Below are 26,880 nucleotides of genomic sequence, written 5' to 3' on the forward strand. Positions count from 1 at the left end.
TTCACAGCATCACTTTTTTTCCAAACAAATCAATAACATTACACACATGAAGCTCTCGTAAAACATTAAAATATTTTCGTCCAAGTAGGAAATATATGTATGCATATGCGTACGTATATTCTTAAAAGAATATATATACATTTACATTCTTTATATGAAATCGATCGAATCGTTGAATTTTTATATATTAGAAAATTATAATAATTATTATAATTTTTTATTGTTATTATGAAAATTTTATTTACGAGTTTTAAGTCCATGTGAAAATCTAAGTTGAATAACTTACTCATCGTGCAATTTCTTTGTTCAAATTTCGATTATATCGAACTTGAATTGAACAACTAAACTATGACGCGAACCCCCATTCTTTCATTTGTAATTGAAATTGCATTTTGAATTTCAATGATAACATTCACAAAAATTCTAAGATGTATATTTTTATGAATATCTTTATAAAAATAAAGAATGACTTTTTTTCTCTTATTTGTAGATATCTATTGTGTTATATATTCATTACTAACAGCAAAGAAAATAAATGAAAAAACATTAAAACAATACATATTTAATTCCATTGAATAAGACTTTGATAATTGCACTGCTTATGATGAAAAATTAATGCGATAGCATGTATAATATAATTATACAAATATACAAATTTTTCCAATGAATTGAAACTTTTAAATAATTTGAATGTATTGTAATGCATATATAAAAAGTATATATAAATGATAATAATATAAATATATAATCATAAGCAGTTTTTGTAAAATAATTCGGATTATACGTAAAAGATTCCGAATTCTAATATTTTTGTTTTCCGTGCTTCTAAAGATGAAACCAAATTACATTGAAATAAGAAATAATATATTTAAAAAAAATATGATTAATTTTATATATCATAAGATATATTCCGAAAATAGATATCAAATATTTGAAAATATGAAATTGTTGCAATTATTGTTAAAAATGTACATAATATGACATTTTGTGATGAATATTATTCATGATATTCACAATGCGTATAATTGTCTATAATTACTTGACCAAATCACCAAAGTCAAGTAGCTGCTATTCTTTATTCAACTTAAAGTGTTTTCAGCAAAATCTTACATCTCTTGGTTGCTCCAGTTACTTGAGCATAAAATAGGATACCTTTTGCAGCCATATGAAAGGAAAGCTACTTTAGATTTAGCAGAAAATTAACAACTATGGCGATTGCATTTTGATCGTAAATACACTTTACTTCTTTTTATGATCCACGTGCAGAATATTACCCTGTAAGAGGGAATGATGTCTATATAGAAGAAATTTCTAATTTCTTATAATAACAGTTATATTATTATTAGCATGCGAACAGATATATTTGAATACAATGGCAAATTTAGCCATAACAAGAAGAAAATACCCTTTTGCTATTTAGAAGCCATTATATATGATAATAAAATTAATAATCTTTTCCAATTTCTCTGTTTCATCGCGATAATATAGTTTGATTACCGATTAGCTATTTCATTCTCCATCTCCTTGGTGTTAAGTGGTTGGATGATATGAACTAATCAATGCTGCATCTACAGGCTCCATGCACGATGGACAAGTCAAAGAACGCAGCAACCAATCGTCGATACATACTGCATGATAAGTATGCATACAGGGTAAATAACGCACTTCCTCTCCCACCTGCAGCTCCATCATACATATCACGCATTCTCCTTTTTTAGTCCCATCATATTCTCTCATAGGCAAATGTTGAATAAGTCCTATGCGTTTTGCTATTCTAACTTGTTGTTCTTCTTCACTACCTGGTCCTAGATTAACACCAATGCCAATTTGTTGAAGATGAAGTTCCCTTGTAAAAACTGGTGCATAAGAAAAGGTTACAGCCTCCTGTGAAATCAAGTATAAGTTTAACTAAGTTCAAAAAGTTAAAATACTTTAATAAAGTAACAAAATTTATTGTTAACTTCTTGAACAATGAAATTTAACTGGATACTGTCAAATGTGATAAAACTCATAACAAAAATCAATTATTATGATTAATGTGTATATATATATGTGTGTATATATGTATATACACATATATCTACACACACATATATATATATATCATCATACCATTTTTATAAAAAAAAAAATGTTTTCATCATTAAATATAAAAGTAAAATAAAAGAAAAAGGATAAAATACAAATTATAAATATGACGAAGACGAAAGAAGTAAGAAATAAAATTACGATTGATCAAATTAAAGAAAGAAAATTACATTGTTAGGTATCGGAGGTCCAAGGCCTTCTTGTAAAGAACCGCTAGTCAATGTAGGAGGATCAGGATTGTTACTCAGCAAAGTGGTATTGTCCTGTTGACCGCTTCCAGCGCGTTTCAAACAATTTCCCATTTTGAAAGAACGTCAGTTCTAGCTTTGCGTTTCTCGGACAACGTACTTTGGTTCTTTAATCCCAACGTCACGATTAAACGATCACGATAACTTTGACGTGGGATATTTCGAGATCTGTCCCCATCATAAATTGCTTGTTTTTCCGCCGATACACGTAACGAAGTCCGTTTCGATCTTCGAACGGATGACAGTTCGTGTTTCGGGTGAAAATTCGGTATACGAATCTTTACCATCAAAACATCTTCCGTCGTCACATACCCGCACCACAGCTGAGTGCCCGACGCATCCAACGAGACGTAATGAGAAAAAAAAACAGGCCAGTTAGTCACAGGTTGTGAAAAAACACTTTTCACATCCCTCGCGCTACGTTCTTCAAACGTTTAGTACACACCACCGCTTTCATCTTACTGCGTAGAAGGTACTTCATTTTGATTCGTTGTTAGAAGCGTGTCGCATTTTCCGACATCCAATCAGCGAGAAACGATTCCATACAATACAAAGAGTTTACACAAGTATGATTACATTCTTTTCAAAATACATTCGGCAACTAACCTATGATTGGTTTGTTAAAATTCGACATATCGTGAAAGCAGTCGTGAAACATAACATGCGTTTACGTTGTTTCTTTTAATTTAAATTTCGATATTCGAAACGATTCAAAGAAATCTCGCCATTATTTTTATGTCAGTTTCTATATAACTTTTTAAATATATTTCTCTAGGATTTAAAATATGCGATTTGTCATTAATCAAATATGAATAATGATTTCAAGAAGATATTTTAGAATGATTGTATAATACGTATATGAATAGCAAAGTCTAATTGTTATCTATTCATTGAATTAATTTCGTAGGATTGTGGACATTTCTTATAAATCGACGTCATTTATTATTTTTTAATTTAAAAATATTGTATATTGTAAAAATTTGTAAAAATTTAATGTTTATTAAAAAATTTATATTATATAAAGAAAAATTTATTTATGTAATTGATAAAGTTTTGATTTTTTTTGACTTTTTCATAGACCTTGAACAACTCGTAATTGATCAATTATTTTTTGCGTTTATTTTGCAATGTATAATATAGAAAATTATCGCTAATGATTTTTATTATTCTTAAATCATAATTCTAAATATGAAATTCAATAATAATTCAATTATTCGACTTTTGTTCGATCGCTTTTAAAAATTTTGATTTTAGCAGATGATAATCAATTTAATAATTCTAAAATAAAAGAAAACAAAAAGAAAAAAGAAACGAGAAACGAAATAAAATAATGTGAAAAAATTTTCTGAACGAGAAAGTAAAAAAAATAGAAAAAAGTATAATTACGAGGAACGTTGATCATAATGTAAACAATATTCATACAGAATACGATGTAAGAATCTTAGATAGACGGAAAGGATCGTTTTCGTGGTTATCTTATCTAGTTATGACCCGTAACCTTTAACAAATACGAAAAATAAGAAGACCTTTGGTACTCGATCCTCTCCCCTCTGAAAAGAGTAGCAGCGTAGTTAGTTCGATGTCGTTGTCCATTCGGTCAGCAAAAACGATTGGGGCAGGAAGCACTTACTTAACCGATCTATCGTGTCGTTGTGCTTCCCACTAAACGAATATCGCCGCGGCCTGTTTTGCACCCCAATTCCGTCCTTAGTTTCGATCTTTCCGCTTCATCAGTGATTTCTTGATACAGTATCTATATATCTTTGTTACGGTATAAAATCTCGCTTTTCATCTTAATCGTTTCGAACTTTATTTCATTTTTTTTTTGTTCAAATTTTTGAATTCATCCAAGCTAAAATTTGCAAGGGATCGTGGAGAGTGAAAGGGAAAAGAGAAAAGAGGGGAGAAAAGGAGATCGAAATATTCGATCGAGGGATTCGAACATTTGAATTGTATTTCGGTCAAAGGTGTTCTAGTGTTGAATCGCGCGTGAATCTCATCCCAGTTTGAAAATTGCAACGAAAAAAGATTTTTCGTCACGGATTCAAGGGGATGAAGGGAACGAGCTTATCGATGAACGAATGATCAGATATTCAACTCGGCTGCCATAATCAGCGATATGATTTGGAATCAGAAGCCAGGATCGTGGATCCAAGCCATCATTTTCCTTCTCCCGACAATCTGTTTCATTCTCGGTGCACAATCTGGTAATATTAATTTTTTACAAGATCAAACGAAATCAAAGTTATAGAATAATTTATCGTTTCGTTAATATCGGTCGATTTTTTATTTTTATTTTTATTTTTATTTTTTATTTTTTTTTATCATTCGGTTATCTATGGCGCATGTTATTCAACTTTTCTTTCCAAGAATTTATATCTTAGAATGTGTACGAATATATGCATATCGGTGGTCTCGTTATCTCGCTAAAGTGCAACAAGTATCTATACCATATATATATATATATATATATATATATATATTATATTATATTATATTATATTATATTTCTAAGAATCGTAAAACGAGGCTTTGTTTGACTCGATGACTCAAAATCTCATTCACAGAAATTGTCAAAGAATCAACGTTGTGTGGCCGGTCGAGATGCAAAGGTAAACAATACGTTATCTAAAGATCCCCTAAGATAGAGAATCTCGGATAAGGAAAAGCTGATCGTTTAAAAAAAACAAAATATATTTACAGCGACGGGGAGCAGAAAATTCAAATACGAAGAAAACGTGTCGTATCGGTACAGATATTCGGTTGATGTGAGCACGAATTTGGGCAATTCGAGCGCGTCGACGTTGCCAACTTTATCGTCCGATTTTCCCGGGAACGAGTCAACGTTGCGGCTGGACGCGGATTTGTTGATTCGTTTCAACGGTCGTTGCGAGGGTAGCCTGAGATTCGAGAACGCGAGCCTGAGCCACGATCGTCGAAAATACAATCCAGAGTTTCCGGACCGGGCCGGCGCGGATTTTAAGGTTAATCTGGAACGTTTCCCGTTGCGATTCACTTTCGACGACGGTCAAATAGACGAGTTGTGCCCCGACAAACGGGAACCGATATGGGCGTTAAACTTGAAGAGAGGCGTGCTGTCCATGTTTCAAAACACTATGGAGAGATTCGACGTGGATCGTCACGCCATCGAGGTGGACGTGAACGGTATCTGCGAGACGAGTTACCACTTCCACGGAGCGAAACGAACCAGTCTGATCGTGAAGAAGAAGAAAGATTTGTCGAATTGCGACCACGGGTCCAAATATTTCTCCGTGATCCGTTCCAATTCTTACAAAAGTCCTCGCTCTCGCATCCCTCGTCATCCTCTTTTCGCGTCTCACGTCGAGTGCGAGTTAACGATCGATCGTAAAATCTACGAGAAGATCACGTGCAAAGAGTCGCATCGACTGCTGCCGCTGTCGAGTGGCGACACAGGCGCGAGAACCGAGTCCACGGCCACGCTTCGATTGATCGAAGAGTCGAGGGACGATCACGGTTTCGACGATGGATACGAGGCGAGCGACGAATACGGGACCGAGCGAGAGGAGGAGGACGAGGAGGAGGAGGAGGAGCGGGAGAGAGAGGAGATTAGTGGTAAATACGTTCGAGGATCGAATCGCGGGAAAAGAAGCAACTTGTTGTACGATTATTCGAAAACGCCGAGGACTATGCACGGCGAATTGAGAAGTTCCAGGGATTTGTTAAAGGCAATGTGCAGATTAGGAATAAGCATGGATGAGTTGGAACAACGATTCTCCGAGACGTTCACGGCGTTTATCCAATCGGCGCGATATCTCGACTATCCCTCCTTGTCGCAATTGTTCGCTAGAGCCGACGGCATTTGCAAGACCGGCAAGTGAGTAACGGCTTTTAATCGATTTTTCACGAAACCTTGCAATGCACTTATTTCTCGATTTTTCTTATATCTTCTTTTCCAGAAGACACATCGTGAACGCGTTGCCGTTCATCGGTAGCAACGCTGCACTGAACGTAATGAGAGATTTGATGATAAAACGATACGTGGATCAAACGACGATCGATAATTGGATAATTGCGTTCGCGTTCATCCCGCAACCGGATCGAAACACGATCAATATATTATCGCCTCTTCTCGAGCTTCGTCAACTTTCGGAAACTCAATTCATATTGAGCTATTCTGCTACGATATACGCTTTTTGCTCTAATCAAGGTGTGCAACGTTGCATCAATGTCGAACAAGTGACGCGATTTCTCTCACATTTGGAACAAAAAATTGAGAAGGGTTGTGCACCTCGAACGCATTCGTTTTCTGCGATCAAAGAGGTACGTTTCGAGAGTAAATAAAGCTCGAAGAACGTTTCGATTGTTTTTTCTTTCTTTTACAGACATTAGAGGCATTGAAAGCGATCGGAAATATGGGTTTGGAAACGGAGAGATTGTTAAAATTATTGAAAGAGTGTACGGACGACGTCGGAGGATTTTTGCCGATGGAGATTCGCGTAGCGAGTATCGATGCCCATCGTAGAATGCCATCTTGCGAGAAAACGCGAGACCTTTACTTTCTCAATTACTATCGAAATTTTAGTTTGGATACTGAATTACGCATTGCATCTTACCTGCAAGTGATGCGTTGTCCCGATTATAACGTCGTGAAAACGATCAAACATACTTTGAAGTTGGAGGAGATTAATCAAGGTATTTTTCTTTCCTAATTTTTTTTTTCCTTATCGAAATCAACGTTAAACAATCCATATTACATACATACTCTCGAATCTCTTTGCCCACAGTCGGTACATTCGTCTGGAGCCATTTAACCAATATTTATAATTCCGCTTCGCCGACCAAAGTGGAAATTCAAAGTTTGTTGACGGATCGCGATCTCGACGAGAAGTTCAATAATGACAGAAGAAAGTTTTCGCGGAATTACGACGGTTCTTTCTTTTCCGAGGAGTATAATTTCGGCGCCAATTACCAAGGGAATCTAATCTTCTCTCCTAAATCCTACATACCTAGATCAGTTACGTTTAACCTGACTTTCGATCTGTTTGGCGAATCTGTAAACGTTGTCGAAGTGACGACTAGACTCGAAGGGCTTGAATATTACGCGGAGAAATTTTTCGGCCCCGATGGACCGTACAGTAACGAGAAAGTATCGAGTTTCTTTCTTCAATTATTCCGAAGCTTCAGAGCTGCTCCTGAACAAGAGGATGATTATTGGAAACGCGTGAAACGGATACCGAACGTTATCGACAATAATTTCAACGAGCCAAGAATCAGTCTTACTTACAAGGTAAGGAAGGAGGAAAAAAAACGTTTGACGATCGTTCGACGAAGCATCATATCCGTCGTATAAACGATAATTTTTCGCTTTCGTGCAGGTGTTCGGGAATGATTTGAAATATTCGACGTTGAACGGCGATCGTGAAATTAGAGACGCTTTGACACACTTGAATCCATGGGAGAAGTTTAAACAAATTATTTCTGGGAAAGAAATTCACCACGAAATAATGTTCTTGGATTTCACTTATGTGGTTCCAATGACGACGGGGCTACCGGTACGTTTGGATCTTGCTGGCTCTGCGGCGTGCAATTTCAAGATGTCAGGATTATTGGATACCAGAGCGATCTCCAAGGCGGAAATCGAATTTATCAGCAACGTTGCACCCAGGTACGATTACGAATATCCACGAATATCTAACACGTGCGTAATAACGTATCGATCGATCGTGTTCACGCGTTCGATTACTTTTTTCCTCCATGTGTGTGCAGCATAAACGTTGACACGACCGGCAGCATGACCGTGGACGCTTTTTACAAGACGGCCGGAACCAAATTGCGGACAAACTTGTACTCTTCGGGTGCGGTTCAAATCCACCTAGAAGTAAAAGGAGTACGCTCGATGAAATTAAGTTTGGGTCTACCGAATAAAAGGACGGAAATGTTCTCGATAGCCACCGATATTCTTTTGACGAGAGGTAACGGGGCCGAGCACGAGGAAAAACCGCTCGGAGTTCTAATAGCTGGCCAGCAAAGCAACGATCGAAGTTTGACTCGATCTTTGCCAAAAAACGTGATCGCAAACACGAGTTGCACTTGGGCCGCTCTTGACAGATTAGTAGGGTTGAAGCTGTGCCTCGATTATCAATTATCGAACGTGACCAAAAATCCTAACGCGTCTTACTTTATCTTGAACGGTCCCGCACTCTTCAAGATTGCCTTGATCAAGGCTGACCCGACTGCCAAAAATTATTTTTTCAAGTACACGTGGGAGAAGAACAAGGTATCCTTCTCTCTCTTTTCTTTTTTCTATTCGAACAAGGCTTTAACTTTTTCTTATTGTAGGATGAAAATATTTTTAAAATCGCATACGACACGTCTGGATCGCAAGTGAACAGGGAATTAAGCGCCATGATTTCCTTCGATGCAAAAACTCACAATGTTACCGTTTTATTGCGATCCGCTGGAAATTCTCTGGTGGCTGAAGGTAAATGCCAATTATACTCCCTCGCAATAACGAAGAATTCTGTTCTGTTTCCATCCTGATCAGATACGAATTATTGGGTTGGCAACTAAGTAATTGCGGATTTTTTTTAGAAAATCAAAGACAATTTTTTCATGGAACTAAATAACTTTATTCCGTAATGTATTGCCCATTTTGATCAATGACCTTTTGCCATCTTTCAGGCAGTATCATAATCATCCCATCAAGTTCATAAAACTTGTGGTTTTTATTAGCAAAAAACTGAATCAGGTACGATTCGATATCATCATCGTTATTGAAATTTTTACCATTCGAGGAGTTTTGTAAAGATCGAAACAAAAAGTAATCGGATGATGCAAGGTCAGGACTATATGGCGGATGTGGCAAAACATCCCAACCAAGCTCCAATAATTTTTGCCGAGTGACCAAAGATGCATGTGGCCTTGCATCGTCATGATGGAATACGACACCTTTTCGATTTGTCAATTCGGGCCGCTTTTCTTCAACTGCATTGTTTAATTTCGTTAGTTGTTCAATGTAGACGACAGAATCGATCGTTTGGTTGGGTGGTAAGAGTTCAAAATAGACAATTCCTTTGTAATCCCACCAAACTGATAACAAAACCTTCTTTCGACGAATACCAGCTTTTGATGTTGTTCGAGCTGGTTCACGTGGCCTGCTCCACCATCTTTTCCGCTTGATATTGTCGTAAACAACCATTTTTCATCGCCAATTATCAGTCGTTTTAAAAATGGATCATTTTCATTACGTTTCTTTAGCAAATCGCAGCTGTTAACGCGTTGCGTTAAACGCTTTTCTTTCAGTTCGCGAGGAACCCATGTATCGAGTTTTTGAACATAGCCAAGTTGTTTTAAGTGGTTTTCGATGCATGTACGCGATACACGAAGCTTCTCTGCAATCTCACGAGTTGTACTGTGACGATACGAATCGATTATTGCTTTGATTAGGTCGTCATCAACTTCAACTGAAATCCGCAATTACTTAGTTGCCAACCCAACTATATAATTGGGTATATATTCTAATATAATTGTTGTTTTCAGGTACCTACAAGAGCACGGAAAACGAGACGGTTGTGGATATCGGTTTTGATATAAACGGCACCAAGCATCTGGACGCGAGTTTGGGTTACGCTATTAAAAGATTTCACTACGGGTACACGTTTGCCCCTCAAATGCATCTGATCGTGAACAACGAACTGATCGCCGCTCTCCAAGGTTTATCCCTTTATACTTTATTTTCGCTCTTTTTCTCGCCCGATTAAAAACAAGAGAAAACAATCTTCCATTCATCGATTGTTTGTTGAAGGTACGATTCGAAACGCTTCGAAAAATAACGTTTCCCAATGCAACGTAGATCTGACGTTTCAAACGAAGAAGGTGTGGAGCAAACTGGTGGGTTACATAGCTCGCAGAAACATAAGCTTGACAAGCGTGTTCAACTTGGAGTATCAGTTGCAAACGATGCCGAAGAAGGAGACCGTTCGCCTCGAGCTATCTTCCTCGAATCGCTCCTCGAAGACCCTCACCCATAAAACGATCGATCTGAAGTTACACTCCACCGCGTATCCACAATTAAACACAGTGATAATCGCGTGGTATCAGCAGGCGCTCGGCCACCTCGAGTTGCACGCCGAAGTAAATTCGAGCCCGTACCTCATGGACGACCGTCACAAACTTACCGCCCAATTGATCATATTTTACTCAAAGACGTATTTTCAAAACCAGGACACGAAAGTGAGCGCGTTAATCGCCATAACGAAACCCATTCAAAAATTGGACGTCAAAGTGAAAGTCAATCACTACGCTATAGGGCCAGAGTCGAAAACGAGCTTCTTGATAGGATACGCTCCAGGTTTGCTCTCTCGTCTCTCCCTCGATCAGATTAATAATTTCTCTTTTTCTCAATCTCTCTTTTTTCTTTTTAGGGAAAGAGATCAGTTTAACGGTGAACTTGTTGATGCCACGTGGCCTAACGTTCGCCGTAGAAGGTCACGCGAACCTGACGATTCCAAACTTCAACTCAATGCTGGTCGACGCACGGATCACGGAGAGATCGAAGCGAATGTACGAGCTGGATCTTTCTGGAACGTGGTTCAGCGGTCACAACTTGACGGCCAGGGGCACGTACTCGGATAGATCGGTGGCAACCGTGGTCAGCCACAGTTTAAAACTCGTTCTAAAGTCCCCCAGTTTCGCCAACGACATCCTCGTCCATTGCAAATTGTATAGAAATTACAGCGACATCAGGGTAGATTTGCGGGTGGAGCAGGTCGATCGGGACAGGTACGCGTTCATCTTGAATCACACGGTTGCCTCGCCCACGAACTTGATTTCGTACGTGGAGGGAAGGTACAAGGGGAGCGTGTATTCCGTGACGACGGACGTGAACACCGAGCGAGAGATTCGTATGGAGATACACTTGGACAAGTGGCGAGACGTCCATCTGGCGGTGACAGGCGTCAACGAGAGAAACGAGAAGGGGTTCGGGGCGGAGGTGAAGTGGGACGCGAATCGCGACCCCGCGTTGAAGCTCGCCTTGTTCACCTCCTTGAATTGGCAAACGATTCGATTGCTACCGGCCAACGATTCGACGGAACGATTAATCGAGAGAAACGTCAGCGCTGTGGCCACCCTCACGTATCCGGGCCGTTTCGTAGTTGGCTCGTGTCAGGTGACTGCGCGCGGTTATTACGATTACGTCGTGGACGCCTCGCTCGATTGGAATCCGGAACAAACGATCAAATTATTTATCGCGACGGAACACAAGGTGAACGAGGTGGTCAGGTTTACCGGTTTGGAGACGCGATTGATCACGCCGTTCGAGAATTGGAAGAAAACTGCCCTAAGCGCTAGGTAATTGGAAATTTTATGTTGATTAATTTCGATCCATGTATTTTCCGATAAATTATGTATCGTGGCATTATTATACGTATACGTCAAAATTTAATATTTGAAGTTATTTCGATTTAATTTATAACAGTAATGATAATTGTAATGGCAAACGAGATTATGTAAGAAGCAGATTGATTGTAACGAATAAATCGTTATTCGAGCCTTTTAATAAGGGATTACTAAAGGAAAGTTTTCAATGGAGTTTTAATATCCAATTATGATACATGTATACAATGAACGGTTGATCGATTCGTATCGTTTCGCAGGTATACGAAGGAACAGAATCGGATAAAAGTGAGCAGCAGCGCGTATTGGAAGGATTCGCAAAGATTGATCGCGGAATTGGACGGGAGTGCGGAAAAACAGGGGGATGTTAGAGAGTGGAGAATCAATTATGGGTTAAACAGTTCTGTACAGTTTATTCCATCCACTGTTGTCAACATAACCCACAAAATAGTCAATTCGGAGATAGCAGACACTCGTTTATTGGCGAAATATCATCTGGATAAAGTTGTCAACGCTTGGAGTATTTGGTATTTGGACAAAGAATCGGAGAATGTTTTCAACTTGACCGGCAATTTGCACTTCGAATCGCCGATAACTCGTTACAAGATGACCGACATGAGATGCCAACTGCAAGCGTTACCGGATTGGAAGTTCTTGGGGGCGGCAAATTTGAATCTGGACAAGAAGATTTATAGCGGAAGATTGGTCGGCGATTTGCATCTTTTGAAGGAATCCATGGTGGAATTCAACGTTACCACTCCTTTGGAAAAGTTCTCTCTCGTGCGTGGAAGATTCGGCCTCTCGGAGAAGAATAGACACGTGGTCGCGGAGATAGTGACACCTGTCGGCGATGTCGGTTTCGAGGCCCTCTGTCAATTCTTCACGCCGAACCACGATTTTAATGTCCGACTGTTGCTCGCAACCCCGTTGGATATGGTTCGCAGGTTACTCATGATCGCCAAATTGAACGAGCGAGAGGCTGATTTTCGTATCGGGTACAACCGCATGGTCGGCGGGTTTCAAGGTATTTGGCATTATCGCAATATCACTGATTTTCATTACAGATACGTATTATTTACGCCACTCGATGGTTTCGAGGAGAGCGGAATCGTTGCCAAATTGATCGCGATAAACACTCAAGATAATTATTTTGACATCGATACGGAATTCTCTTTAAGATTGTCCGATAAAAAATTGGGCGAGACGAAATTCGGTGTGAGAGCCAAAGCTGGTCCAAAGCCTGCACCAGTCACTATATCGATTAAATCCCCGATTATCACGGAGAACAATCGCACGAAAATTGGAGAAACGCAGGATTACTCGCAGGAACGTGGCAATAACAGGGAGATAACCGAAGAAAAAAAAGATACGATCGAAGAAGAGTTGGAAGAGATCATGGAAGAGGAAGAAGAAGAACCTAACCTTCATTGGCACGCGGAAATGGAGGTTTGTCTCGCGATCGTCGAACCTATCGAAGGAGAACTGGATATCGATAAAGAAGGATCGACTTACAAGGTTGCCGGATCTTTGCGATATTTCGATAAAAAGATTCTATTGGACGACACATTCTGGATGGAGGATCTCTTCAATATTAAAAACGAACTGAACGTGATCGTTCCGTTCAAGTTCGTTAACGAGATCGTTTGCGTAAATTCGTTCATCGTTGATCTAGAGACGATCGATTATAAAATGGAAGTGATGGTAAATGTGCGACAAAATACGACTTGGTACGAGACCGGATTGTTCGTGATTTACGGGTATCGCGAGAACGAATCGGACGACTCTCAGATGCACGCGTTGCAATTGAATTTGAAAACTCCCCTGGAATCTATAAAATTCGTTCGCACGAGTACCAGTTTGGACATCGATGAGAACATTTACAGGGCAAAAGTCGATATTCGCGCGCCGAATAGTACGATCGATTTGGTTGGAACTCTCGAATCGGAAGAAACTTTAATGGATACGACTCTCGTTATCGAAATCGATACGCCATTGCTCAAGTTACCGAAATCCACTGTGACCGCTAAACGGGAATTTACCGTGAAAGAGAAATACGCGAAAGTGACTTGTGAAATAGCCGAACCCGTCTCGCTTTTCTTCCAATCGAACTGGTACGCGACGGAAAATCATATCAAAGCTCTCGTGGCTTTCAAATCTTGGATAGAATTATTGAAGAACATCGAGATCCAGCTTTCTTACTCGAACACGATCGTGAGCAACGGCACCGTGAATTTGAACATTTTAGCGAGACACTTGCTCGATCACCAATACAAATTATCGGGAAATTACAGCAAAGATGGTATCGTGAAAGTTGAGGTGTACACTCCTGTCTCGAGCAATAAACCACATTTCGATTTTCACGGCGAAACCGCGAAAATGGTTTCAAACGATTCAAAAGTGCGCGCGTTTAACGGCCAATTACGTAATCGCGTAACAATGGAAACGCGCAGTGTTTCTGGTACCTTTGAATCGACGGAAGATGGTTGTTTGCGCGCTTTTAACGTGACAGTGTGGCCAAAGGAAGGTGAAATCGATAACAAGAACGTGTTACGCGTGGAAATGAGAAGGAAAGAGCACGGACTGAACGTTGATTTGATTGGTCACGCGATAAACGGATCGATCGATGCAAAATTGATCGATTCTTTGAATTGGGATGTGAGAATCGATGCGAGTATCCTTAAATCGTCAGGCGAGAAAAATCGAATTGGATTAATCGCTTTTACGAAGATCGAGAAGAACGGTAATACGACGTTGTACGTTAGTGCTGAAACACCATTGGCCGAGATTCGAAACGTGAGTTTGGAGGGAAGCGTGTTAACGTCGAACAATAGCGGTGATGTTCGGTTAATTAGTTGGTTGAACGAGCAATGTCGATACGCAACCGTTCAATGGAAATTGTTATACATGGAGGATTTATTAGGAAGAGTGTTGATCGGACATCAAGAATCGAAAAACACGGAGGATAAAATCGTCGACAGCCGATTATTTTTCAAGAATCCTCGTCACGCGTTCAGGAACGTGGACGTTGGTTTCGATTTGGACGTCGATCGCGAGAAATGGAAATTCGCGGCAAACGCGACGATCGGGTTCCGTAATCACGAGAATATCGACGGAGTGTTCACCGTTAGATTACCACCTCCGAACAACGACAATCATCGTCTTCTCGTCAGCTATCACGCCAACCAAGGTGTCAAAGATGCGTCTTACGTGATTGGCTACAACGCTTTGCGCGCCAAAGTCAACTACGCTTCCGATTGCTCGGTACGTTCTCGTGTGTGTATTTGCATGTGTGTGTGTGTGTGTGTGTGTGTGTGTGTGATCAAATGCGATTTAAATTTTATCCTTTTCATATTTGGTCGGTACGGTAGATCGGATGTGGTAATCAAATGATAATAACGATATGTCTGTACAGATACACATGGATACGGGAGACATCAACGGACACATTCGAGCTTCTTGGGGAATGTTACCCGTTCAATCCGTGAATAACGTGTTCAATTTAAGCTTCGATAATAAAGAGATCGAAATGAGATATTCGCTGTACACTCCGAAATTCCAACAACAAGAAACGTTAGTTTTCCTGTTCGATTATAACGCTATGGACAAGTCGAGCGACAAACGGGCGATAAACGCCAAACTGTATTATCCAGCGAGCACGCGCATCGCATCGGCAAACGTATCGTACGAAAGTTTGATGAACGTGAACGGGACCGTCGATTCCATCTTACCTCTGGCCAACGTTTCGCACTTGGGCTGTCAATTCATCGTGTTCACAACTCTGTAAGTGAATTTTTTATTCGTTTATTGGTTTCGATCGATAAATAATATATCATAATACGCGTGTTGCAGGCAACGAAACAGAAGATACGCGAAAGTGTATTGGCCGCAGAATATCGCGATCCTCGATTCTGATTACAATTATCGGAGTGAAAAATTGAATTCGGATCTCGAAGGAGTATTGCACGCGGAAATTCCTTTGAACACGCGCCACGTCGGTCATTTGACGTACGGTTACAAGAAACGGCCGCAAACGACCACTGGTTATTCCAAATTAACGTACAACGGGAATAACGTTCTTCACGGTCGATACAACTCGACGAGCGTGTCGAGGGCCGGTTTCGAGAAGGATCATACGCAAATCATGATCGAGAATTCGTACAAACCGATCGGTATCGTTTACATAAATAAGTACGAGTACAGCGCGGGGAACGAAGGTACGAATTACCCGACCGTGGAATTCAAACACGTCAACATGTACCGACTGGACAACGAAACGGCGTTCAACGTGGTGGGTGAATCGTGGATCAAAACTACTCATACCGGCCAAGATATCCGTTTGAAGGCGATACATTCGAACAAGACCGTGCAATTGAAGACCGAGTATCAAGTTTTGCCGGGTGAATTCGAGCAAACCAGTTGGTTCAGTCTTGCCCGTGACGTTTGGATATCCTATTCCATAAACATTCTGAACAAAACGACCGAAGACGTGGAGAATCAATTTCTGGTTTTAAATGTTTCTTACCCTCGAAGAAATTTCAGTCTCGATGGTTTTTATTGGATCAACAGCGAGAAGCTGGAATCCGAGTTGAAACTTGACTGGGACAGAGAAACGGAGAGGCCTAAAACCGTCGGGGCTCTGTTCAACTGGAGAAAATTATCATCGGTCGATAAAAGCGACGTACACCAATTAGCCAGTTTCGCTTTGAGGCATCCCAGCTTTTCGAAGCAGGCTTCTTTGACGGCCGAGCTGGCGAAAATTAATTCCAAAGATTCGATCAATTTTACCCTCACGGCTGATTACTCTACCGATCCGAACAAATTGTTCGTGTTGTCCGCGATATTGAGGAACGAAAGCGATTTACCGATACTCAACAAATACTCTTATCGAATAAGAGGTTACCATCCAAGCACGAGATTCCATTTGAACATGAATGGATTCGTGTTCAAATATAACAACACGTTATTCGTGATTAAGAACGATGGAAATTACAAACGTAACTTTTTAACCGGAGATAGCGGAAAATTGAACGCTAGGCTCGATTTAAGTCGCGACGAACTGTTTTTCCAACGGGAACACAACGAAGCTGTCAAATACTTGAATATCCGTTATTATTCGTTCGATGGGCGATATATTATTAACGGAAGCGCAGCGAATACGCCAAGCTTGAATGCTACCGGCGCCTTTTTCCTCGACCCGGCTGAAAAATTGACATGGATGATGGTCAATTATACTCCAGGTTAGTGTATCGATAATCCATATTATTCACAATTCGTTAATTTATTCGTATAAAAATCGACAGATGCCGTGGAAAGTTTACGAATGTACGGCAGAATTCCCGATGCTCGGAATGCTGTGTTCAACATTTGGAGAACGTACGAGGATGATTTAACCATATCCGATGTCTCTTTCTACTTGAAACTCAACCACTCACGACTCGTAACATCCACGCTACGCTGGAGGCCCGAGCTCAAGACCGATATCATTGTGCGCGCCATCTTCCTTTTTCTTCCTTTACTTTCTTTACGCTTGGTAAGAAAAGGAGAAAAGATTCCAAGTTTTTTCTTCCGTTGCAGGCTCTCGTGAAAGGAACGGCGATCGATGCGTACGACGGTGTAAACAACGATATCCACTACTGGAAGCAATACGTGAAAAGCGAAACCGTGAATATAGTTTCGGACGTGTGGGACGATGCTCAACAAGATCTTCAAGAATTTCTCCAGGATTGGAAGTGAGTGTTAATTTTAACTTTAACAATTCTATTATCGAGTATAATTGAAATAATTCTAATTTACACCGAATGATAAATATTATGCATTTGTAGCAATCTGAACGAGCTTCGCACGGATTTGGAAGAGCTGAAGATTTATTTAAACGACTCTTACAACGCGAATGACTTTTACATCAAGGATATCGTACATTTTGGGATATACGTGATCGACGAGTTGTCGTTACGAAGCCACATAGAATCATTGCCGAGCATTTTGAACGAGATATGGGAGATAATGGGCGAGTCTGGGCAGGCGATCAGAAACTCGTTGCTCTGGGTGATAGAAACGATCAAAAACACGTTCAACAAAATTCCCGAGTTCGTCACCGCTGTTCTAAGAGGTGACATGATATCCGAATTGGCAACCATAATCGACAAAATGCTCGAAAGGTACGACAAGTTCGTGAAAGATCTCCACGTGTCTTTCATCAAATACATATGGAATCTATGGGAGCAGATGTCCCAGTCTATCTCTCAACAATGGAATCGTTTCTTGCTGCTTGTGGAGCCGCTTTTCATTAGATTTATTCACTATCTCGAGACGGTTGTCTGGAAAGCGAGCAAAGAAGTGGTCGATTTTCTTTACGATCGAAGGAACGATCTCATCGCGTCCCCCTATTTCGATCGTTTCACCAATCTAACTCAAGACATCGACAAGTTTTATCGAGACATCAAGATGAACGACATCGTGACCAACGTTCAAAAATATTCGTCTTTAACGATACGATTCTTGAAGGACAGATATTTCACCTTCGTCCCGTTTGGCAAAGAGTTGAAGGACGTTGTCGACGAGATCGTGTCCGAATTGAAAGAATTGCAAAAATTGCCTTCCATAAGGTACAGTTTAGAGAAGATGCAACAGATATACGAGAGAGCGTACGACGTTTACGAATATTTCGAGGTACGGGCAAAAATCGAAAACGCGATTCGGCTAATTCACATGAAATTAATGGATGTGAGCCAGACGGCTCTGCAGGCCGAGAACAGGTACAGGGAGGCGAAAACGAAGTTCATCTTCGATCCTAGACAGGGCTTGATGTGTTTGGAACAAAAACTTCCCATGTCGTGGCACGCGTTCAATCAAACGCCCGAGTTTCACGAGATCCCCGAAATCAGAGCTATTTCCGACGCGAGATCCTACTTCACTTTCTCGGACGTCTCCTTCTGGAGTCTCTATCGATACAAACCGTACATGGATCCGTTTAACTGGCTACCACCGTTCAGAGGTAGGAGGGTAATCATTCGCTTCGTTTCACTATTCAATTTTTGCTCACCAATTTTCGAATTTCAGCCCAAGCGATGATTATCGGCTTGCAACACTTTATCACTTTCGACGGCCGGCACACGGACTTCGTCGGTTCTTGCACCTACTTGCTGGCTCGTGATTTCGTGCGAGATACCTTCGCCATTCTCGTCGAGTATCAGCAACGGTCCGATCGAATTACGCGCAAGATCATTATCTTGCTTGGGAAAGATGCTCTCGAGATAGATTTTTTCAACGACGTTAGTACATATATATAATTCGATTAATATATAAAACGATACTATTTTAATCCCGCAACGTATGTGATGTAACAATTCAGTCTCAATTCTTCTCTTCTCCGTTTATAAACAATAATATATAAATAAATAAATATTTATAAATAATAATAAATAAATAAATAAATAAATATTTATAAATAATAATAAATAAATAAATAAATATTTATAAATAATAATAAATAAATAAATATTTATAAATAATAAATAAATAAATAATTATAAATAATAATATATAAATTAAATATTTATAAATAATAAATAAATAAATAAATAAATATTTATAAATAATAATAAATAAATAATTATAAAAAATAAATAAATAAATATTTATAAATAATAAATAAATAATTATAAATAATTATATATAAATAAATAAATATTTAAATAATAAATAATAATAAATAAATAAATATTTGTAAATAATATATAAATAAATAAATATTTATAAATAATAAATAAATAAATAAATATTTATAAATAATAATATATAAATAAATAACGCGTTGTATTTTTGCAGAGCATCAAACTTGCCTCGAAAAAATCGTCCGGCGAAGCGAGCAATCTTGCGCTTCCGATCCAACTGGAAAATGGGACTACGTACGTTTACCAGGCGGAAAACGTGATTACCGTGGAACGTAGGCAAAATCAATTTCGGCTCGAGTGCAATCTAAAATTCGATTTGTGCACGTTGGAATTGTCCGGTTGGTATCATGGAAAAACGGCCGGTATCCTTGGAACGATGAATTACGAACCGATGGATGATACTACCGCGTCCAACGGGATCGTGACGAGAAACGTGACGGAATTTGGGGAAAGTTGGTCGATCGATGAGAATTGCTCTGTTGGTAAAACGAAAATTGGTCCGATCGCCGAATCGGAAGATAATTCCATCGTATTGGAGTTTTGCGATAGTTTGTTCGTGAACAAAAGTTCGGAGTTTGTCAGCTGCTTCGACGTGATCAAGCCAAAGGATTACTCGACAATGTGCGTTACGAGCAAAGCTATGTCGGAAGCTTGTACCGTCGCACTATCTTACATGCAGACTTGCATGTTCCACGACACGTATCTGAGAATACCGGACGTGTGCAGCAATTGTAGCATGATGGACGGTAATCAAGTGGCAGAGGGGCAATTCGTGAGATTGGAGGGTGATCGAGTGCCCAGCTCGACCGACGTTGTGTTCATCGTCGAGGGGAAACAGTGTAATCGAAACGTGAAAGAGAATCGTAGTATCGATCAGCTGATTGGCCAGTTGAACAAAGAATTCAGGGATCAAGGTTTGACGGATAATAGATGGTCCCTAGTTACCTTCGGAGCGGACGGTGTTTTCGATTATCCGAGAAGTATTGTTTTGGACGGGCAAATATTCACTAAAAACGTGGCCAGATTTACCGACTTTTTCGACCACGTGCCCGTTGGCAATGGGAATCGCGACATTTTTGCGGCAATCGCGTTCGCCTCGAAACTCGTGTTCCGAGCCGGCGTATCGAAAACTTTCATCTTAATGCCTTGCTCGCATTGCGAGCCGGAAAATCAAATGGTACGAAATATGATTCGTTGCCTCTCCTTTCTTTGTTTCTCTTATCGTTGAAGAATTTTTCTTTTTCAGCTCGACTATTCGGTGGTGCACGAGGTATTATTGGAACACGATATCACCCTTCATATATTGATGGACGGTGATTTTGAATTCGAGAAAGAGAGATTGAACAAGATCTTTTACGGATTGGACGCGACGAAATCGTACACGAAAAAGGATACCAGAACGTTAACGGGCGACACCGATTTACGGAGGCAAGTGAAACTTCCAAAAAGCGCGCTCGGCTACTGTACACCTTTGTCCTTGGAGATTAACGGAACAATATTCAGCGGCGATAAATTACGCTTCGATAAATTGGCATCGATTAAAAAATTCGCAAGCGTCTTCTCGAAGAGAGTAGCTCTGACCGCGCGACCCAATCCATGTCAAAACTGTGAATGCACTGCCGATAATAATGGCGTCACGCGAATGGAATGTATCCCCTGCATATATCCAACTTCGATATCCGTCGACTATGTGAGTTTTCTTTTTTCGAATCATCTACTTTTCTAACAGACAATTATTTTTATCATCTGATGGTATGACGTTCGATTCGCAAATTTTTTCTTTTTCTTTTTTTTTTTTTTTTTTAGGAAATGTTCAATCTCAACGATTCGTTGGCATCCCTACAACCATTGAATATCGATTACGGTCAAATTGATATCGATGACACCTGAGGAATCACGAAATGGATAAACGTATCAATACTTCTTTGTTTTTTTTTTTTTTTTTTTTTTTTATACTCGTTTCGATGCGAAAAAAACTTTTATCAATGTACATGCCACACATATCTTTCGACGATGAGTATTCAACACGTATTGTCAACGTATACGATATAGCATCGTGTATTTAGCAAATAATTGCATATATCTGTACAATGATATTCGAAATATAATCTTGTCCAGGGAATATTTCGATAGGTATATATAGATGCATAGATAAGAAAAAGACAGTCTCGTTTTTTTATTAATCAACGACGCTACACGCTTCGGTGTGTACAAGTTTGCAATTAAATAATTAATAATCAACGGACAACGAAAGAACATTATTTAGATTCAATCGATAAAAACATAATGATCGAATAACATAATTATAATTCATGTTATTGGTTAAAACTTATATTATAGAACGGGCATTATTTTTCTCTCTCTTTATATAACTTTCGATTGGTTCTTTCCAATATATATATGTTGTCCGACAAATGTATCTTTTGATACACTTATTATTACTCGTTAAATTGTCGTGCGTTAATTTACTCGTACGTTCGTACGTCAATTGGATCACTCATAAAAGATAAAATATATCACACTTTTTAGTTACTTCGTAAGATGGTCGTAAAATAATTAAGAATAACGTACAAATATTTTAATGGTATTTAATAGTCTTTCCAATTATGTCTTTATCTTTATGGCAATGCATAACATGGCAAAGATTTCAAGATCTTCTCTGATACGAGATTCTAAATTCTGTTGAATGATCGCTTATTACTTTTCATAAACATCTTGAAATTTAAAAAAAGAAAATTGACAAAAATGGAAATTAATATCATTATTTGTAGCTTATATTCTATTTATACGTGTTTTGTATATTGTAAATTGTATATATTTCCACACTCTGCATACTTTCGTTTCGTTTTAAATTAAAAACACAATTCCATCGTTGAGCGAACACAAAACTGAAAATTTATACGAGTAGAAGAAAACTTGTAATCGCTACACAAAATAACAATTATATAATTGTAGCTGGTTTATAAAACCTTTTTTAGCTTATTTATATTACTGATGTACACAATAATCCTAAATATATTATACTCAAATGTAATACGAATCATGAGTCGATGATCGATTCGCGTTACATTTTTTATAATTCAGCTTGCATATATATTTTTTAATTAATCGCGAAAATGGCGGGAAAACTTAATTCCGATTACTTTAAAAATAGTTGCTATAATAATATTTATAATAATAGTAATAATAATAATAATAAAATAATAATAATAATAATAATAGTAATAATAATAATAATAATAATAAAATTTATAAACACCATTTGATTTTTTTAAAACATAACGTAAGCATAGAACTTTCTCTTTGAACTACAGGATAAAGCATTTCAAAATTAATAACTTGTAATAAGATAGAAAACAACCTAAATTAATTATGAGCCACCGAGTTGTATGATATAAACGATCATGATAAAAATAGGCGTATCGATTTAGCACAAAATCACTTGTGCCAATGTTTCTGATCCCGATTATAATACCGTTATCTAAACGCATCGCAAAATGGTCACCTGGTATCATGAGCTTGCAAATGATTGGGAGCATCTGCAAACGTGAATTTTAATTTGTACGCTTCCGCTACTAATATTCCTATTTCTGAATCTGTCCAATTTTGTGTAGGCAGGTTTTGTAGCATTAACATCAGTCCCTTTAACAATAATAAAAAGACTTTTTCCGTATTTTATCTCGAATTATAATTTGTAAGAAATACTATATAGTTTTAACTTACTTGAAAATCTGGTTGCAATAAAAGATGACGTCTCCAACGAAGAAGAAACGCGGCACATACGTAAAGTTGAAACGAAGCAAATCGGTCGGATTCCGCTAGATAAGTGTCCCATAAACGAATTGTACAATGAAGAGGGATTTCTCTTGTTAATAAATTATTCATCCACCGAAAGGAAAACTGTAAATAATCTACGCCATGTTGATGTAGATGTTGATGCAAAGGCGCTAAAAGAACAAATTATATGCATGATCAATCGAAAATCAAATATGATAGAAGAAAAAGAAAAGGATAAAAGATTTTAAACGATTGATTTATATACATATATATATACATATATATATATACCATCGATTCTTTGTATCAGTTCTTTCAACTGATTTACTTTGTGCTGAATGCCTAATTGAGCAAAAATATAATTATCTTGAATACCATCGAGAAATTTAGATAAACACCAAAAACTATCTGCTTCTATGATATCCCGTTGTTCTTTTTGTAATGATGCAACATCGTAATTTTCTAAATCCTGCCATGCTGATACAGGTACTGCTTCTTGCAAAAATACAAGAAAGAAAGGTGTCACTAGATCATTCATTCCCTAGAAGAAAACAAAAGGACAAGGATGAAAATAAAATATTAAAATATCAGGGATAAAGATAATGACGAAAAATACATACTTGAACATAACCGGAAGCGGGATGTCGAATTGCCCAAATATAGAGTATTCTTTCAAAGATTAATTGTACCGTTGTTTGTTGAAACAATGAAATAAGTGGTGACATTCTTGGAATATCAATGTGTATTTGACGATATGTATCCTGGAATCCTTCATCTCGTTCAGTATCATAATATTGTTTCACTAAATTCCAATAATCTAAACGTTTACGTTCTAACACGTGTTGTCTTCGCTCCAAATTGGCTGGTAAATATTCCTATGTTGCAGAAATATAAATAACGATTTAATATTTTTTTTATGAAGTTTTGTTATTAGATATAAAACGTACAGCATAGTTTACCTTTCTTACTTACAGACAATAACCTCCATGTAACAGATCGCAATCTTGCAGGTATTCCAGACCACGATAATTGTCTCAATTCGTCTAAGTTTAATACAGAAGCTTCCAGAAGAGACTGAAATTTATCTATTTTACTTTCTCCATCTACAATTATTAACAAATCAAAACTAAGAATACATTGAGATTGAATGGATATATAAAAAAAAAATTGTTCCATAAATACCTTGTTCTTTAGAAGGTATAAAAAATTTGGTAGGTGCGATTGTTTGTCTCAACGGTTGCGGCCTGCCTGGAAATTGTGTCGGTTTATGTTGCGGGGAAGCACCGTATTTAATATCTGTATCTTCTGAGGAATGTTGACTATTATTCATTTGAGAATGCGTAGACAAATTAACATTTCGCAAATGTAACGGTTGCACGGCTAATCTTTGAAGAGCCTCTGCTCGTTTTTCCTCAGGAATAATTTCTTGAACGCGTTGCGAAGATTTTACATTTGTCCCCGAATCTATGCACATTTTTCTTGATCTATGACTATTAATAACGCTAATAGCAGCAGAATGGCTAACTCGTTTTGATATTTTTACATCTGAGACAGTGCAAAATTCATCATCTCCAGAATCCCAAGCATCATCTACGCTTTCTTGAAAATCTTGAAACGATGTGGAACCTCCGCTACTTCCCGATATTGTTCCACCAGTAGATATTATATTAGCTGAACTACCAGACATTAATGTAGCTGTACTTATTTTACCAAGTTTGCCATCTTGTTTAGGACTTGGTCTTTCATTGAGCAAAATATAAAAAATTATATTATACTTAATAATTTATATCAAAATTTAATTATAAATTTATTTTTTAAATATTATTAGAAGCATGTTATTGTACATACCTGCCTGGAACAGCACGGGTATTTTTCTTCCAAAAAGATTGATGGCTTTGATAAATTTCACCTTGGTGACTTTGATTTTCCATAATTATAACAAATTATGTTAACTAGCATTTGCCACCTTTCTTAGATAATTGAAAAAACAATACAAGGTCCTCATTCCTTTAGAAAAAACTACTGAAACAGGATTTCATGATATATTTATTAAAATGCTCTTTTTTTTTATCATTATTATTATTACAATGAACATTTTAAATTACAAAGTTCATATATCTCATTTTATATAAAAACATAAGAAAATAATAAATAATATTATGAAACTTACGTAACTATTTTACTTTTTTTTAATTTGTATTATATTACATTACATAAACTTTAATATATTATATAATATATATTATATACTATATAATATATATGCCTTATTATATATACCATTATCTTATGGTTTATTATGATAAATATGCATATTAATAGTTAAAAAAAAATAAATAGCTATATTTATATAAAATAAAAAAAAAATATATTCATATATATTGTGTGTATATATATATGTGTGTGTGTATACATATACATATATATAAACACATGTAAAAATTACATTAGGAATTATACATGATATTTATAGAAAAATGTTGCATTATCAAAGAGAGAGGTCTATAAATATAAGTTTTTACTTTCAAAGCAGGTTATGTTACAGATTATAAATATTTTGATTCTAATAAGTGAAATAAATAAAAAACATACTCTTACATCTAAGAACTTTTAATGATGTAGTTCTATCAATAGTGAATAAGTTAAAAAAGCATTTATCATCAAATAATGTTTAAAGTATGGAACACTGTGCGCATAAAAAGAATTATTTTAGATTTCTAGTTTTAATATAGTTGAGATTTCAATGATAAATAATACAATAAACGTATTATTATAAAACATACGTCATAAGATGATTATTAAAAGATTTACCAAATATATAAGAAGTAAATTGTAATAAAAAATTTTGTCCTATGTACATTCACTGTTTTTGACGTACAACACGTCTATACTAGTGCTGCCATCGACGAAATGGCTAAATTAAATTTTTCATACATGACTATTCATATTACTATATATACACATCGATTCAAGCATAAATACATTCTATATATATAAATATTTTTGAAATATTAATAATATGTAAATATATATATATATATTTTTTTCTATTAAACCTTTTATTTATTAAGAATTTAAAAAAAAAGTTTAAAAAAATTTCTTCAACATAAATATTTGTATATACATATATATTGTATATATATATTGTACACATATATATATATATATATATATATTACATACTTTCCACACACAACATACATATTCACAACATGTAAATTAAACTACATGAAAGTATAGATTTTATAAAGAAATTTTATATTTAATTGCAAACATAAACTATAATAAAAAATATTTCTTAAAATACGAATATAATGAATGAATAAAAATATATCTTTCAACTATATACGAAATTTCGCGGTAGAGAAAATAATGCAATCTGTTAGATAATGTATTAGCGATACTCAATATTTAAGAAATTTAATATATATAATTTTATTATAATTTAAAAATAAAAAATATATAATTTTAAAAATAAAAAATTATTTTTAAATTTAAGAAATTGTAAAATTATAAATTTTCATTTAAATATTTAAAAATTTATTATTATTTCTTTTATTATATTAAATTATATCTTTTCATGAAATAAAAGTATAAATATATCTAATAATATCTAATATAATAACGTAAAAAATATAAAAAATATCATGCAAATCAAATAGAATATCAAATTTAATCAGAAATTTTTTTCAAATCTTAATAAATGAATATTATAA

The 26,880-nt window shown here is 36.9% G+C and overlaps 3 protein-coding genes across 6 annotated transcripts; 1 reads left to right on the forward strand and 2 right to left on the reverse strand.

Moving 5' to 3' along the window:
- Positions 1–1,025: 1,025 nt before the first annotated feature.
- Positions 1,026–2,796, reverse strand: LOC408648 (RING finger protein 11). The gene is made up of 3 exons (XM_026438845.1): positions 2,259–2,796; positions 1,498–1,884; positions 1,026–1,275 (listed from the first exon to the last, which is right to left on the reverse strand). Exons 1-2 carry the CDS (start codon positions 2,388–2,390, stop codon positions 1,531–1,533), a joined length of 486 nt encoding a protein of 161 aa, XP_026294630.1. The 5' UTR covers positions 2,391–2,796; the 3' UTR covers positions 1,026–1,275; positions 1,498–1,530.
- A 1,112-nt stretch (positions 2,797–3,908) lies between these two features.
- Positions 3,909–21,509, forward strand: LOC410793. Its single transcript, XM_006568740.3, has 22 exons — positions 3,909–4,543; positions 4,904–4,948; positions 5,040–6,192; positions 6,275–6,638; positions 6,701–7,010; positions 7,103–7,605; positions 7,694–7,983; positions 8,085–8,595; positions 8,658–8,799; positions 9,858–10,031; positions 10,123–10,668; positions 10,742–11,669; positions 11,975–14,975; positions 15,127–15,494; positions 15,564–16,951; positions 17,015–17,199; positions 17,289–17,443; positions 17,537–18,708; positions 18,774–18,985; positions 19,542–20,564; positions 20,634–21,077; positions 21,194–21,509. Exons 1-22 carry the CDS (start codon positions 4,456–4,458, stop codon positions 21,275–21,277), a joined length of 13,086 nt encoding a protein of 4,361 aa, XP_006568803.2. The 5' UTR covers positions 3,909–4,455; the 3' UTR covers positions 21,278–21,509.
- Positions 21,316–26,109, reverse strand: LOC410792 (TBC1 domain family member 22B). 4 transcript variants are annotated; one of them, XM_016918066.2, is made up of 8 exons: positions 25,976–26,109; positions 25,013–25,186; positions 24,347–24,903; positions 24,137–24,267; positions 23,785–24,039; positions 23,540–23,705; positions 23,111–23,334; positions 21,316–23,029 (listed from the first exon to the last, which is right to left on the reverse strand). In XM_016918066.2, the coding sequence occupies exons 2-8, from the start codon at positions 25,093–25,095 to the stop codon at positions 22,889–22,891; spliced, it is 1,557 nt and encodes a 518-aa protein (XP_016773555.1). In that variant the 5' UTR covers positions 25,096–25,186; positions 25,976–26,109; the 3' UTR covers positions 21,316–22,888. The 4 variants fall into 4 exon arrangements, with proteins under 4 accessions (XP_016773555.1, XP_394268.3, XP_006568802.1 ...); XM_394268.7 differs by having other exon boundaries at positions 23,456–23,705; positions 25,976–26,108; XM_006568739.3 differs by having other exon boundaries at positions 23,456–23,705; positions 25,013–25,183; positions 25,976–26,105.
- Between the last annotated feature and the right edge of the window lie 771 nt (positions 26,110–26,880).

Source organism: Apis mellifera, linkage group LG2 (assembly GCF_003254395.2).
Source record: "Apis mellifera strain DH4 linkage group LG2, Amel_HAv3.1, whole genome shotgun sequence".
Classification (NCBI taxonomy): Eukaryota; Metazoa; Arthropoda; class Insecta; order Hymenoptera; family Apidae; genus Apis; species Apis mellifera.